At 43.7% G+C, this 16,372-nt stretch overlaps 1 protein-coding gene across 1 annotated transcript in view; it reads right to left on the reverse strand.

Moving 5' to 3' along the window:
* Positions 1-16,372, reverse strand: part of LOC124594856 (ATP-binding cassette sub-family C member 4-like) — a 289,353-nt gene that overhangs the window by 115,860 nt on the left and 157,121 nt on the right. Inside the window, exons 10-11 of the mRNA XM_047133319.1 lie at positions 9,930-10,118; positions 4,902-5,188 (exon numbers count right to left, since the gene is read on the reverse strand). Coding sequence (XP_046989275.1) covers positions 4,902-5,188; positions 9,930-10,118 — 476 coding nt within the window. The remainder of the gene's footprint in view (positions 1-4,901; positions 5,189-9,929; positions 10,119-16,372) is intronic.

The raw sequence follows: 16,372 nt of genomic DNA on the forward strand, positions 1-16,372 counted from the left end.
CACCCTAGACTGTTGGGAAAATAAGAATTAATTGATATATCGAAATCTTTACCAGAAAATATCGATTTAATGAAGCGATATATTTTCCGCGATAAATCGATATATACATTCCGAAATGACAATACTTAGGACCGATATTTTTATTTTATATTACTTTTTTTGCAATTTTCTGTAAATATTTGAAACTGTTCTTTTGAAATTGTAGTAGAAAATAGTTTTACTTTCACGGTGTGAAAGAGTCTTATTACTTTTTGAGCTTTCATCGCGGTCATTCATTCTCCTTATGTGAAGCATGCACGGGTGACACAAATAAGTTGTCCGATTGCACTGGCCGGTGGCGGTGCGAATGGAATAGCAAGATTCCCGATGTGAAGAAATAGCACACTCGCTGCGTTAAAGAAGACAATCTTTAACGCAACTAGTATGCTATTTCTTCACATCAGGATTCTTCAAAAACAGTCGCTTAAAAAGGTGAACAAAAATCTAAATGACTAGATTGGTCTTTGCGGTGGGCGGAGACGGATGATGGGAAATGCTGATGTAATAGGCGCTCGTCGCTGCTAACAGAAACTGCAACGGTTAACTTCACCACACAATTTTGACACAGCTACTGCTAGATCGCTGGTGTTGGCAGAAATGAAAAAACAGGGAAGTCGACATGAACTGCGCTGAACAATTGCGATAAGTGACGAAACCGACCGACGGACACCTTTTATTGTGGCACTTATATGTACTTACCATTGTTAGCAAAGTGGCTATCGCCAAGCGTGAACGTGCATCGTTTTCTTTTCGATTCTTGCTCTATGGGGGGATAGCCAGGCTACTGGCTTGTTAGTATACAGAGTATCTAATAATAGATCAGTCCTTAAATACACAGCTCTAAAACCGGCATTAGATCGGTACGTGGATATTTTCTTCGTCATATATCGATACCTCACAAAATATCGTGGGGCTGTATTAATAATACCAAAAAAATGGTTCAAATGGCTCTGAGCACTATCGGACTTAACTACTGAGGTCATCAGTCCCCTAGAAAAAAAAAATGGCTCTGAGCACTATGGGACTCAACTGCTGAGGTCATTAGTCCCCTAGAACTTAGAACTAGGTAAACCTAACTAACCTAAGGACATCACAAACATCCATGCCCGAGGCAGGATTCGAACCTGCGACCGTAGCGGGCTTGCGGTTCCAGACTGCAGCGCCTTTAACCGCACGGCCACTTCGGCCGGCAGTCCCCTAGAACTTAGAACTACTTAAACCTAACTAACCTAAGGACATCACCCACATCCATGCCCGAGGCGGGATTCGAACCTGCGACCGTAGCGGTCACGCGGTTCCAAACTGACGCGCTTAGAACCGCACGGCCACACCGGCCGGCTTAATAATACCGATATATCGCATTCCCGACATTTTTAAAAATATCAACAGTCCTACACCATCCGTCAGCGTTGTACTGTGGTCTACCCCAACAACGCTACGTTGTCGCTCCCTTCCAGAGTTACACCCTTGCTTAGAAATACCAGCCTTGAATGACCCACAGTGGCTGGAGATATTTGTCAACTTTCTAGGTGCATATTTTGTAGCGCTGTGCTAATTCTTATGCAAACATAAATTATGTGTGATTGATAGTCTGTGGAATACGTAAACCTCAGTATTTTGCTGCAATGCCATAAATTTACTATGGCATCATTTCCTTTAACATCATCCTGATTTTAACTATAAACTCGAAATACATGTGACATATTCGCAGTTGCAAATGTGGAGAACCATCAGCTGAGTAACGGAATGACGACAGTGAAAATTTGTGATGGGCCGCGACTTGGACCAGGATTTCTCGCTTACTGCGAGCTGTTGCCTTACCGTTAGCCTACCCGACAACGACTCACAGCCAGACTTCCTCATGTCGCCAATCAGCCGACACCGAGCAAGCAACTTTTAATTAAAATGTCTCCCCTGTACAGAGATACACATAATGAATGTACGAGTGCAGGTTGTAGACACATGGTTCACGGCATGTGGAATTCTAGCCCGGAATGTGAGTCGTGCTGGAATAGCCTAACAGTAAGGCGACCGCTCGCGTTAAGCAGGAAGTCCGGGTTCGAGTGCAAGTCCGGCACAAATTTTTGCTGTCGACATTCCACCACACAGCTGAGGTTTGTCCATATCCGCAACTTCGAGTACATTACATGTATTTCGTAACGGCTGAAACCGCTACAGTCCGAAGAAAAATTGTATCGTATTTCTGGACAAACACTGTTACGACTTCCTTGCACACTGTGTGGTTCTTTAGAGGAGCGAGGAACAGCCGCCGTTCATGAACAGAGAATTCAAATATTAATTTTGTAAGTAGGCTGTTTAGGTTTTTTTATTGGTAACGCCACCTCTATATGAAAATCACTGGCTGTGCTGTGTGCAGTCTGTGGCTGCTTTGCATTGTTGTAATACTTGCCATTGTAGTGTTAGGCAGCTTGCCGTGAACAGCGCGTAGCGTTGCGCAGTTGGAGGTGAGCCGCCAGCAGTGGTGGATGTGGGGAGAGAGATGGCGGAGTTTTGAAATTTTTCATGAACTGCTATATTTATATATGATGAAATCAAGGTAAATACATTGTTTGTTCTGTATTAAATTCTTTCATTTGCTAACTATCCCTATCAGTAGTTAGTGCCTTCAGTAGTTTGAATCTTTTATTTAGCTGGAAGTAGTGGCGCTCGCTGTATTGCAGTAGCTTGAGTAGCGAAGATTTTTGTGAGGTAAGTGATTTGTGAAAGGTATAGTTTACTGTTAGTCAGGGCCCATTCTTTTGTAGGGAATTTTGAAAGTCAGATTGCATTGCGCTAACAAAATATTGTGTGTCAGTTTAAGCACAGTCATTTGTAATTGTTCAAAAGGGGACGTTTCATATAGGGTCGCCATATGAAACGTCCCCTTTTGAACAATTACAAATGACTGTGCTTAAACTGACACACAATATTTTGTTAGCGCAATGCAATCTGACTTTCAAAATTCCCTACAAAAGAATGGGCCCTGACTAACAGTAAACTATACCTTTCACAAATCACTTACCTCACAAAAATCTTCGCTACTCAAGCTACTGCAATACAGCGAGCGCCACTACTTCCAGCTAAATAAAAGATTCAAACTACTGAAGGCACTAACTACTGATAGGGATATGCAAAGCAGCCACAGATTGCACACAGCACAGCCAGTGATTTTCATACAGAGGTGGCGTTACCAATAAAAAAACCTAAACAGCCTACTTACAATTTATTCTACTTCTAATATAAAGTAGCAAAATTAATACATAACTTTGTTCCTGTATTTGCAGCGTCAGTTGCTAACAGCAGATTTTAATGTAGAAATGCATAGAGATACGAAAGACATAAATGTATCACTCTTCAATACATATCTATTCAGAGGCCTGGCCACTATGACGTTCTGTAAATGTTATTTAACTGGCAAACACACAAAATGCGTTCAGTGCATGAATGTTCGAACGTAAGTAAACCCATAGCTGGAGCTCTGGAGAGGGGATGCTAGGATCTCACTGACATTGGCGTAATCGCTCGTAGCAGCGCCCTCGAGCAGCGGCGGCGGCTATAGGAAACGTGGCGGTGTAATGTGGCGCACGTGTTTGAAAGAGCGGCCAATGGGATAGCGGTCGGTACCGCAACCACAGACACTTCAGTATCGCTTAAACTATGAGCCACACGATCTAGTAATGTACTCCTGGTTTAGGAATAACGTATGTATCGCATTGTGGTATTTAGTTAAAATTTAAAGAGCGTCTGGAAATGGTGGACCTCAGAATTTTTTGTTATATCGTCATTAATTTTGCGGAATAAGTTATGGCGTCGTTATTTCTGTGGAACACGTTCGTTTTTTAACACACTCAGTATGACTTTACACACATGCCAGTGATGTAGGGATGGCTTATGAATGATAAATACAAGTAATTCAGACTGGTCGGTTCTTTTCAGAAAATTCTGCATTGTGATTGGCAGACATCATCATGGCGTCAACGTGACACCAGAGAATGGAACGTGACGTGATGGAACGTTGACGTGACGTCGAGAGCAATGGGACGAGACTCGTTTCACTGGGAAAATATGTAATATTGTAGAAAAGATGGAAAAATACTGAAAAATTATAAAAGTGATAGAAAATATGGAAAAATAAGAAAATTTTTGAAAAATGATATACTTACATATCTGCTTGAATGTCGTCTCTACTGCTGCACCAAATGAGGAAAATCGTGTAATATTAAATTAAATTTCATATTAAGAATTACGCACACCCTAGACCTTAACGTAATTACAACAAAATTAATTTGTTTTTAACAAGAACCCACATCCTGATCCTCTCCCTATTATGCACAGGTCCAGAAGGAAGCCACCCACTCTAGTGTGCTAATTATCATAGTAGAAATGGGAGGGTGTGCTTGAATCTTAGATGGTCCAGGGGAGGGGAGAGAGAATTGGGAGGGGTGGGGATGATATTGATCTATTGCCCGTGATTTGTCGGGGCTAGACGGTAAGGGATGACCTTGAGTATAACTAGCATAAGTGTGGAAAGTGACACCAGAAGGCCTTACTGTGGTCTCCCATTAGATAACTACTCACATTTCCCCATAAATAGTGGCAAGTTGTCAGAAATATTGTTCTTATTACACAGTAACCAACACACACGTCTTATTTTGCTATTCGAATTTTCATGAAGAGTACCGGTACGCTGCAAACAGCTAACGTATTAGCTATTCATTCACATATTTTCTACATGTAATCGGCACTGATAACTGCATAGCAAAAGATTGTGTGAATTGAAACTATTGTTCAAGTGGCACAACGTATCGCAAACATCCTTAATTCTGGCGTTGTCTTCATTATCTATTTAGTCGTTGAGGTACCTGGCGAGGCTGACCCTGGCCCTCTGTCCGCCGCTGAGGGTGATGCCCTTCTCGCCCACCAGCGTCTGGTCGCCGTACGGCAGCAGCTCAAAGTCCTTGGACAGGGCGCACGCCTCCACCACGCGCTGGTACTTCTTCCGGTCGTACGGCTGTCCGAACAGGATGTTCTGCCGCACGGTGCCCACGAACACCCACGGCTCCTGGCTGGCGTACGACACCTTCCCTCCAATCTTTAGGTCTCCAGATGTTGGCGTCAGCTCATTTATGAGCGCGTACAGGAGAGAGCTCTGAAAATATTAAAACTTTGATATGCGAGAAGAATGTTACTCGCTAATTGTGCAGTAAATGTTATAGTCACCTTTCAGAAAAAGTGTACAATCTTTTCGATTCTATTACCTATTTCATATTAATGTGAGAAATAATTACACTAGGATGGCTCCAATCACCATAAAGTTATACGCATCCATGAGCATTTCGGGAGAAAGACAAGCTATTCCAGGGAAAGAAAGTAGAGTTTGAAGGAAATCCAGCCAAAGTGCCCCTATAATGATATGAAAAAATTGAAGACTATGCTGATCATCACTATATGGTGAGCAGCACAACTACAACAGTCTTACAAATAACGCGAAATGTTGTCATTCAGGACTCCGATGATTTTAACGGGAATACGTCATTACTCCTTTGAAAAGAAAACACGTAGTTCAAAAACTGTTTTTCAAGGCAGCTGCCTAGATCATAATCAATTCCGGTCATGTTATATGGGTATAGAAAAGATATTATAATCACCATCGCATTTAATGTGCCCAGTTGTTGACAGTTAGATCCTACAGTCATAGCCGAAATCTGGGTACAGACGTCGTCTAGCGAAAGCATCCATTCATGTGACACAAGGATATCGTCGTATTCTGAGCGCATAACCTTGAGACACCATCGCTATACATCTGTGGGTGGACTGCAGTGTCAAAACAGGCATAGAAATTGCAATTGCGACTGGGAATAAAGTTTCTATGCAACAGCAAACAATCTCTGGTGCTCTGCCATTCTAAGGCATGTATATAGTTTCTTTTATGTTTTCTTGGTGGTGGAGTTAGCTTTAAGGCGCAAAACAACTGAAGTCCTATGCGCCCATGTCATAAACTTAGAACACTAATAAATAAAACAAGTTATAAGCGGCCATACGCTAAGCCCAATCGATGGAAGGAAAGAGAGCTAGTAAGCTAATAACAAGGAATCCACAAAATACGCTGTAGGGACAGCGGAGGTTCCTAACCAAAGATTAAATGTCCTTCGCCATATTGCTACGATCGGTAAAAAGTAAAACGCGATCGATAAACGCGCGTCGTCCGCTAAAACGGCCTATAATTTAGGCGACAAACATATACTGGAAGGTAAGCGAAAAGGAGATTGGGTCACGAAATGGCGAACTGTCAAAGATTGATGGCAATGAGCACAAAGAGGTGGGGGATCACCTCTTAACAAATGACAATGGCTAAAAAGACAGTGACCAATAAGCAAACTATCTGAAACGGTCTCGTCGCCACGAGAGAGTCGACAGGTCGACCAAGCTTTTGGGAGAGATTTCATTCCCCGGAGCTTGTACATGTCTCAAGCCCAGCGATGCTCAAGTAGTTCATCCTATTGTTACCTTCTTCAGTAGGGATTTCGGCAGCCACTTCATCGATCACACTGTAAGTTCTCATTTACCAAAATGAATGAGTGTCCTACTGTATCAGCAGTGAGTCGTACATACGATTCTAGGAGCACTGTGTGTGAATCACAGATCAGTGATAAAACTGCTCTCGAAGATGTGTAGCTCCGTATGTCTAACAAGTATGAAAATCGCCCACAGCAGACCAGTGTTGTCATAACAGTTTATTGGGGTGATGTTACATGGATTATAATGAATTCTCTATTCCTGCAAGGTTAGCGAACGTAGTTAGTCATTGAAACTTCCTGGCAAATTCAAACTGCGTGCTGGACCGAGACTCGACCTCGGGACCTTTGCCTTTCGCGGACAAGTGCTCTATCGACTGAGCTACCCATGCATGGCTTAGGACCCGTCCTCACAGCTTTAATTCCGCCAGTACCTCGTCTCCTACCTTCCAAGCTCTGAGGGGCCATCGTGAATCGTGCTTGGGTAGCCCAGTCGGTAGAACACTTGCCGGCTAAAGGCAAAGGTCCCAACTTCGAGTCTCGGTCCGGCGCACAGTTTTAATCTGACAGGAATTTTCATATCAGCGCACACTCCGCTGCAGAGTGAAAATTTCATTCTATAGCTAGTCATTCTCTATTTAACGTCTGATGTAGAGACGAAATGTTCTCATCCGCAGTCAGTAAGTTTATCTCAAGAAGAACAGATTGGTACTAGTTGCTAGTCGGTAATTGAGGAATATACTCGTATTTCGCTGGTTGCTGCAGACAGCGGTCCTGCTGGGGTGCCTTCATCCTTAGGGACCCGTTACTCATGGAAAGTGTGGTAGAGGATTTGGGTGGAGGGGAGTTTGGCTGGGAGATGTGCTTACAATCAATATTTTCTTTGTTAAGTTATATATAAGAACACCAGAACGGACTTGAAAATTAATCCGTCGCAATCAATTCAAATTCACGAATAGTAATTTCAGGTATCTGATGATTCAAGTGATCAAAAAAATATGCCGCCCCATCAGAACTACAACAATCATATCCCGCAGTGAACAGCTATAATATGCTGCACAATTTATGGTAAAATACATCCTTACATTATACATCGAAGAGCGAAAGAAACTGGCACACCTGCCTAATATTGTGTAGAGCCCCGCGAGCACGCAGAAGTGCTACAGCACGACGTCGCATCGACTCGACTAATGTCTGAACTAGTGCTGGAGGGAACTGACAACATGAATCCTGCAGGGTTGTCCATAAATCCGTAAGAGTACGAGGGGGTGGAGATCTCTTCTGAACAGCACACTGCAAGGGATTCTAGATGTGAGTAATAATGTTCATGTCTGGGGAGTTTGCCCGGCGGAAGTGTTTAAACACGAAGAATGTTCCTGGAGCCACTCTGTAGCAATTCTGGACGTGTGGAATGTCGCATTGTACTGCTGGAATTGCCCAAGTACGTCGGAATACACAATGGACACGAATGGATGCAGGTAATCAGACGGGACACTTACATACGTTTCACCTGTCAGAGTCGTATCTAGACGTTTCACGAGTCCTGTAGCACTCCATCTGCACTTGCTATGCACCATTATAGAGCCTCCACCAGCTTCAACAGTCTCGTACTAACATGCAGCGTTCATGGATTCATGTGGTTGACTCCATACCCGTACACGTCCATCCGCTCGATTTAATTCAAAACGAGACAAGCCCTACCAGGCAACGTGTTTCCAATGATCACCCGTCCAATGTCGGTGCTGATGGGCCCAGGCGGGGCGGAAAACTGTGTGTCGTGCAATCATCAAGGATACACGAACGGGCTCCGAAAGCTCATATCGATGATGTTTCGTTGAATGTTTGGCACTTTGACACTTGTTGATAGCGCAGCATTGAAATGTATGGCAATCAATTCTGTCACGTTAAACGATTATTTCAGTCATGCTTGGTCCCGTAATTGCAGAATTTTTTTCCAGCCGCAGCGATGTCGGAGTTTTGATGCGTTACCGGGTTCCTGATATTCACGGTAGTCTCATGAAATGGTCGTACGGGAAAATCCCCACTTCATCGCTACCTCGGAGATAGTATGTCCCATTGGTCGTGTTCCGACTGTAACACCACGCTTAAACTCACTTAATCTTGATAACCTGCCACTGTAGCAGCAGTAACCGATGTAACATCTGCGCCAGACGCTTGTCTTGTATAGGCGTCGTCGGCCGCAGGGCTGCCTTCTGCCTATTTACATATCTCTGTATTTGAATATTCATGCCTATTTCTGTTTCTTCGGTGCTTCGCTTTATACGCATAACCTTTACCTATGATGTTCAGTCTATTAAGGTCCTATCGTTCCGTCCAAATCAACCAAAATGCAAGTAGCACGTTACAGTGCCATAACCAATTTCTCCACCACTACTCCTCACTGACTATGAGCTGCTGCCTTTTCCTGGAGACCGACAAGAAGACACTTCAGCTACTCTAGCTGGACGATGTCTGCATTACAGCTGGGCACGTTCCGCACTGACCGTTACAGTATACTGATGCTGTTTTCTCGCGGCTCATGGTTCCATCGTACTGTCTTCTCCGAAGTTTTCTTGCTGGTGGCAGTCCACTAAGGACCTACATAGGACGACTGAGTCCACCCCCTTGCAGCCAGCCACAGCAGTGGAACAGAAGTCTCCCCTGTGCACCAGCAAGGCCCCACATCTAGTCTGGCACTGCCCACAGAGGCCTACGGCGCCACCAGAAGACGATGTAGCCACCCCTCCTGCTTCCTGCTGACTCCCGCTTTTACTGGCGACTAATTCCTGTGGCGACTCCTGGAACCAGCCACACTGATGCATACAAGTGTGCTCAGAGCGCCATCCAAGGCTGTCAGCGCCACCACACAACTTGTCAGCTACTGCCCCCTGTGGCCTCTGGCGCAGAGCGAAGTCGATATCGCCACTTCTCTCGGTACTGCAGACTGCCTCCCACTCTGTCGGACTCCCAGAGCAAACCTCCCCTACCGTGCGAACTTCTTGCTACGCTCGCCATCTGGCAAGACTTGTGCGCCAAACCCGTGGTGGCGGACCAAGAGACCAGGGAGGAAGAATCCTGCCACGAAATTTCAGTTTCACCGCAAAGGAGATTCCTCACTCAGGTTTGAAATCTGTGTTACAGCCTGAACACTGATTTTTCATTAAATTTCATACAAGTGGGAACAAGAGACAGAGAGAGAAACATGGCTCAAGAGGTGATAAGTACGAGAGGAAAAGTTTCAGATATACCCTCGAAAAGTAGAGCTGTCACCATGGGTCTTGAAGATGTTTTGAACGTCTACACATATTTAGTCTTCACGGAGATATAAATCGATATGTATCCTACTTCTGAAACTTATCGAATTAAATAACTCACCTTTCCGCATCCAACAGGCCCGACAACGGCACAGAGACTGCCGTGTGCAATACTGAGGCTGACGTTGACCAGGGTAGGGTGGGCGCCGTCCCACGAGGCCGACACGTGCTGCAAGGAGACAACCACCTCCCCCACTGCGGCTCTCCTGTTGCTGTCGTCAGCAGGTGCCTCTGGCTTGAGTAGAAAGTCCTGTTGGCAGCGCCGACGAGGGGAATTAGTGGGGAAACGTGAGTTAGGACTGGACTCTCATTCGGGAGGACGACGGTTCAATCCCGCGTCCGGCCATCCTGATTTAGGTTTTCCGTGATTTCCCTAAATCGCTCCAGGAAAATGCCGGGATGGTTCCTTTGAAAGGGCACGGCCGACATCCTTCCCTATCCTTCCCCAATCCGATAAGACCGATGACGTCGCTGTCTGGTCTCCTTCCCCAAACAACCCAACCCCAACCCGTGAGTTAGGTCGCAATCGTGATAACGCAAGTGTTTCACTGCTGATAACAAATTGGCTACCAAATTAGGACTACTTGGTAAATGACGGGTAACATCTTCTCCATACTTACATACTTACTTGTTCTAGGTTGACCACACAAACTACAGTCGGTCTTTGGCCACGGCGATCAGCCTTCTCCATCTTCTACAGTAAGTCTATTTTCTCCAGCCATTCCCATCGTACTCATATCCTCTTCAATCCTTTCGATCAAGACATTCAAGGTCTGTCCCTTGGCCTGTTACCTCTGACATCTTCTTCCACCACCTGTCACAATGACACAATGTCCAGCAGTTTGTACAACTTCTACAGTTCATGTTTCTTCGATTTTCTCCAGCCGTCTCCAGCCTTCCCTAGTCCAGAAACCTGACGCAGAACAGCATTATCAAGTCAGGATTTTTCTTTCTACCTTTTCGGTCAAAGTCCAGGTCTTTGCTCCGTATCGGATCATGCTTTACGCTACAGTCTTGGAGATCTTAATCTTCGTGGATCTCAATAGAAGCCGGTACTTGAGCATCTTTCCGATTGCAAACTTTAACCTGTTTTCTGCCTGAATTCTTGTCATTATTTTCTGGTCTACCTGATTCCTTCCACCGAGTGCTGCCCCTAGAAATTTGAACTCTCTTCGCTTTCAAAGATTTTAGATCTGACATCCTTCTCCCAGTTCATTATGAGGTATTTGGTCTTATCCATATCCATCTTCAAGCCTGCTCTCATTGGCTCTTCCATTAACACTCATCCCAAGTGAACCAGATCTTGATCTTTCCGTGCCATTAAAACTGTGTCATCCACACAGACCAGGGTGTTGATCCTTCCATCCAGCTTAATTGCTGTCTCTAGTCTTCTTTATTTTTCTTGGCATATTGTTTGCTGGTTTACAGTGTCATATGCTATTTGGAAGTCCACAAAAATACAGTGAACATCTCTGTGAAATTCCTTTCTGTTTGGTAATACTTGCCTTCTTCTATGCAGTTGATCTGCTGCTGACTTCCCGTTTCTAAAAGTTGCTTGTTGGAATGTAAGTACCTCCTTGACGTATGACGTTAGCCGCTTCAGCAACAGCGTGCTCAGAATCTGTTCAGGATAAGCTGTACATAGTAAGGCAAGTCCTCTATAATTGCTGCATCTCATTGGATCTCCTTTCTTAAGTACCGTGTAGATGACAGACTGCTTCCATTCTGCCAGAATTCTTTCTATCCTCTAAATTAAACGCATCAGACAGTGGACTCCTATAGGACATTTCGTCCCTCTTTCAGCATCTCTGCAAGTATTCCATCTATTCCTGGTGCCTTTCTTTTCTCCAGCATTTTTATGACTTTTCCTACCTCTTCCATTCTTGGCAATTCATCCTCCAATGTTGGTACCATGACTCTGTTTTCTCTGAACAGTTCTTCTTTTTCGACTGTCGTTGTAGTATCGTTGATGGTTTTGTTCATACTTAGGAGTTTTCGAAATAGTTTTTCGATTCCTCCGTAGCTTTCGTCTCATTAGTTATCATGTGTCCTGCCTGATCTTTGATCACGTCAGTTCTTGCGTTATATCGTTTATTAAAGAACCTGACTGTTTTGTAAAAGTCTCTTGTATTACCTGCAGTTTACCGTTGTATCCTCTACTGTCATTGTCGTCTTGCTAACGAGCTTTTCTGCTCGGAGGACCTTTTCGACAAGCTGCTTCGATGTATCCCAACATTGTTCTTTCACCGTTCCTGTTTGTCAGCCATAGTACTTCGGCTGCTTTTCTCTTGTTGGCTGCACCTCTACACCAATCATTAAATCATCCTTTAATCCTCCTCCTTCTCTCCAATGGTTTCATTATCTCGTCTACAGTCTGCCTGGTACTAATTATGAGCTTGGAAGATAACAGAATGTGATCTCTTTCGTTCTGAATGTTTTTGTCGGGTGACTTCCAGGTTACCTCATAAATTCTGTCGCAAGGAAAACAGCTACTCATAATCTTCTACCATATGGTATTAGCGATTAAAACGAAATAAAATGCCTGTGCTATGGCTAGATATGAAAATGATAAAACAGCAGTAAAAAGAGAATCAGCTACAAGCACAATACTGCTGGTTCTGACAGTAAACACAAAATCAACTGCATCCTAAAACATGGGCAATACGCATACAGAATTGGAAGACACAGTTATTAGACCTACTGAGTAGATTATAAACAAACCAACTGTCTTACGTCAAGCAAAATGACAAAAGAGTCGATAACTCAAATAGTTGTGTATTTTATTTGATCAAACACAGTTAAACTCTAGAATATATTATACCTAAAATAAAATTAAGAGTTACGAAGTCATTTCTGAATTACTGTAACTTGGGACGGAAATGAAAAATGAAGGGCAAACAGTACGCACAGAACAGAATAGAAGGTTTTGAAATCTGTTGCTACAGAAGAAGGTCGAATAATTAACGAATGATTCAAATGGCTCTAAACACTATGGGACTTAACATCTGAGATCATCAGTCCCCTAGACTTAGAACTACTTAAACCTAACTAACCTCAGGACATCACACACATCCATGCCCGAGGCAGGATTCGAACCTGCGAGCGTAGCAGCAGCGCCGTTCCGGACATAAGCGCCCGGCTAATTAATGAAGAGATACTGAGTCGAACTGGTGAGAAAAAAGTTGTAAGACACAACTTGACTAAAATAACAGATCAGTTGATAGGACGAAAGAAGTCAAGCTCTCGTGGATTGTTTCCCCCCCCCCCCCCCCCCCCCATTTTTTTGCCTTCATTCAACTTTTTCTTGTTGACGAGTGGTGATGCCCAAAGGTAACTGGAGTAATGAAATCTGGAATGAGGGCTTTGATTGTTTTTTTTTTGGGTAGTACTGGGTGACGGAGCCGGCGCGCTTTATTAGGCATTGGAGAATGTGTGGCGGCACGGCTACCTGAAAGACAAGAGCAGACCATACATAGCTCGCTTGTCGCACCACAGGGGGTAACGAACGTTTTTGGCATTTGTAGCGAGACAAGCAGGGTGTGTGGGATGTGGACAGCACCGGGGCCGGTACCTCGCCAATCGTTTTAGTGCATTGGTCCTGCCGCTTGTAGGGAAGCAGCCTACTCACGCCTTATAAAGTTCTCATCAGTCTTTCCATTGTGTGCCAGCCTAGTCCGCTGTAACTAGCTCTGACGTCATAAATGTTGCGCAATACTTTAAAAATCAAGTAAATAACATGAAACGTTTCTAGCATGTCTGGATTAATACTAAATCAATATGTGTTGAATGTCAGTTCAATAACTTTAACCATTTTTGAAATTTGGACGTTTTTCTGTAAAAATCATTGGCGCAACAGAAAAGAGCTAGAGACTTAAAAATTTGTACTTAGATTCCTTTTTCATTATTATTTAATAGAAACAGTATTCTGGATCCCATAAATTAAAAATTTTGTTGAAATTCATAATTTTCTGGTTTTTGTCTTAAAAATTAAGGAAGCAAGATAGATTAAGTAGGCTAATAAATAAGGCTAGGATGTTTAGATTTAAGTAGAAGGGAGATCCGCTATAATCATGAAGATGTGAGAAATTTCAACTGAATGACTATAAAACTATAGCGATAGCGTATCTCCAAAGAGCAGGTTCAGAGCTCGTCTGCTGCGTGTAGTGTTATTAAATTAATTCTCTCGCCCAAAATATTTTACTTAGCCACGTTAGACTGTTATTATGATTACTTACCTGTGTGCTGAATGCGCATTTAAATTGAGAGCTTCATCTGCCTTCAGCAAAAGAAGCTATGATTTATTCAATAACTTAATGTGGTGCATTACTAGTCCAGCGGCTAGTCGGGAGAGCCGATTTGATGAGGCGTTCCCTTAACCGTCCGCACCGCGGCTTTATATATAAGAACGCTGCGCGAGAGAGGAAGGCCCCAGTTCTCTCCAGACGCTGAATAGCACACCATCTGTGTCGGGAGTCGCGTCGCGTCGCGTCGGTATCATTGCTATAAACAGCCTCGGATGCCGTATTAAGTTACTCAGGATACGCGTAACCATGAAATCATTTTCGAGAGAAGTGTTAATTCTGGGATGACTTTAATTATCTATCTTCAGTTTGCGTATGTCGTATTTTCACGTGCCGCCGCGGGACAAACATTCTACCATTATTTAGCGTGGCATTTGATGAACATTATCATCAAATTATGGCGAGCATTCACTTAAACATTTAATTTGGACAGTTATAGTTGCATCAGCGCATTAGACTCTGAACTGCTCTGTTAGTCAGATTGTGTGGATTCTTTTTTTTCATCTGTGACTTTCAGAATATAGCAAACTTTTTTTCTTACGATCGTTTTTGATTATAAATCCCAGACAATCTCCTAATTCCTCAGAGCTATAAGCTGTAGCTATAAGTGTATTTCTCAGATGAAGTGGGCACTAGGAATTCTAATTACAGGCTTCACGTTTTGCTAATCACTTTCTGGTTGCCAAAATTGTAGTTATAGAGCCAGTGTTGAGAACGGCAAAACAACAGCATAAATAATAGGAACATTTATATAACAATTAATTTCCACCAGCCGCCCCATGTATGGTGCATCGGCAGGGAAAAACAAAACAAAACATCCTACATTACATTTTAAACACAATTATTCCATCCGCCGCCCCACATATGGTGCATCGGCCGGGAACTGCAAACAAAACTTATATAACATCAAATTCCACCCGTCGCCCCACACGCTCACCTACCAGACAACTCCAGACAGCTGCATTGTATGCGCCGGTTCGGAGAATTTTAATGTCCGTGTCCTCAGGGGGGGTCGACAGTATGGCACCAATGTAGAACACTGCCGTCCAACAACCAGAAGCAGTTTCAGGGCTATGCTTTCCCGCACATAAACCGATAAACGCCACCTGATTGGTGGACCAGTATGACATGTGCTGACGCAAAAGGGCGCACACCGAATCTGCGGGACAATCTGCTATAGAATGAATATTTGTTGTAATGGTTTGAAAGAGAAAGTTGTGGCAGAATCTAGGAGTATGGTTGGCAGCCGCTTCTGTGTCCTCCCACGATTGGAGAGTTCCCTGCACGGTGAGAACAAGGCACTAATCTCGCAGCGTGAAGGCGAATTGAGGAGTTCGGCAGAAATGCACTTCTGGACTGACAGAGGGAACGTTAGAGTTCTTCACTTCTGGCCAGCGAGAGTCAAGGTGATCACAAGAGTCAGAAGTACTACTGTCACATTAGTCCAGGCAGAGCCTTGTCAGTTACCACTTGCTGACAACAGTTGGTACTGTTTGTCGCTTCTCGCCCGCTCTGTTTCAGTCGGGTCTTTATCCACGGGCACAGCCCGCCACAGACAGCAGCTGTAACATCATCCCTGTGCTCCGAGCTGAATGCGCGTAAAATTTTAAAAAATTAATATGAATATGGTTGCGTTGTTAAAATGTCTCTGCTTATCTTATTTTTCTTGGCGATAGGACTTCGCTGACCTAGTTGAAGCTGCAGGCGGCGCTTATAGTGATCACGAAAATTCTCTTCAGTTCAATAAATAAAATGCTTGATTCGGTTTTTAACATTATTTACAATGTGTACACCTTTGCTTCCGCCGTTTGCCGATAGTTGGTGACAACGGTAAGTAGCGGCGAAAGAAACAGATCGCAGACGTCTGGAAGTTAGCTTAGACCTCGGCCAACATAACCTCATTCAAACATTAGTCGATTTGTGTTTGCATCATAAAGTTGTTTTTGATTGAAAAGTCAGTTTACGAGCCTAATTCTCTTCATTTGCGGGAGGTGTAACTGTTTTGTTTCAATATGAAGAAAACAGTGGATGAGTCTCATCGAATGCTCTCAAGTACGTATAGTAAGGACGCAATTAGTGAAAGAACGCGTCTTGAGTGGTTTGAACGCTTCAAGAACGGTTATTTTAACGTCGTAGACCGGCGTAGTGGTGGAAGAGAGAATGTTTTCGAAGATGCGGAGTTGGAAACACTGCTGAGTGAAGA

The sequence above is a fragment of the Schistocerca americana genome, chromosome 2 (assembly GCF_021461395.2).
Source record: "Schistocerca americana isolate TAMUIC-IGC-003095 chromosome 2, iqSchAmer2.1, whole genome shotgun sequence".
Classification (NCBI taxonomy): Eukaryota; Metazoa; Arthropoda; class Insecta; order Orthoptera; family Acrididae; genus Schistocerca; species Schistocerca americana.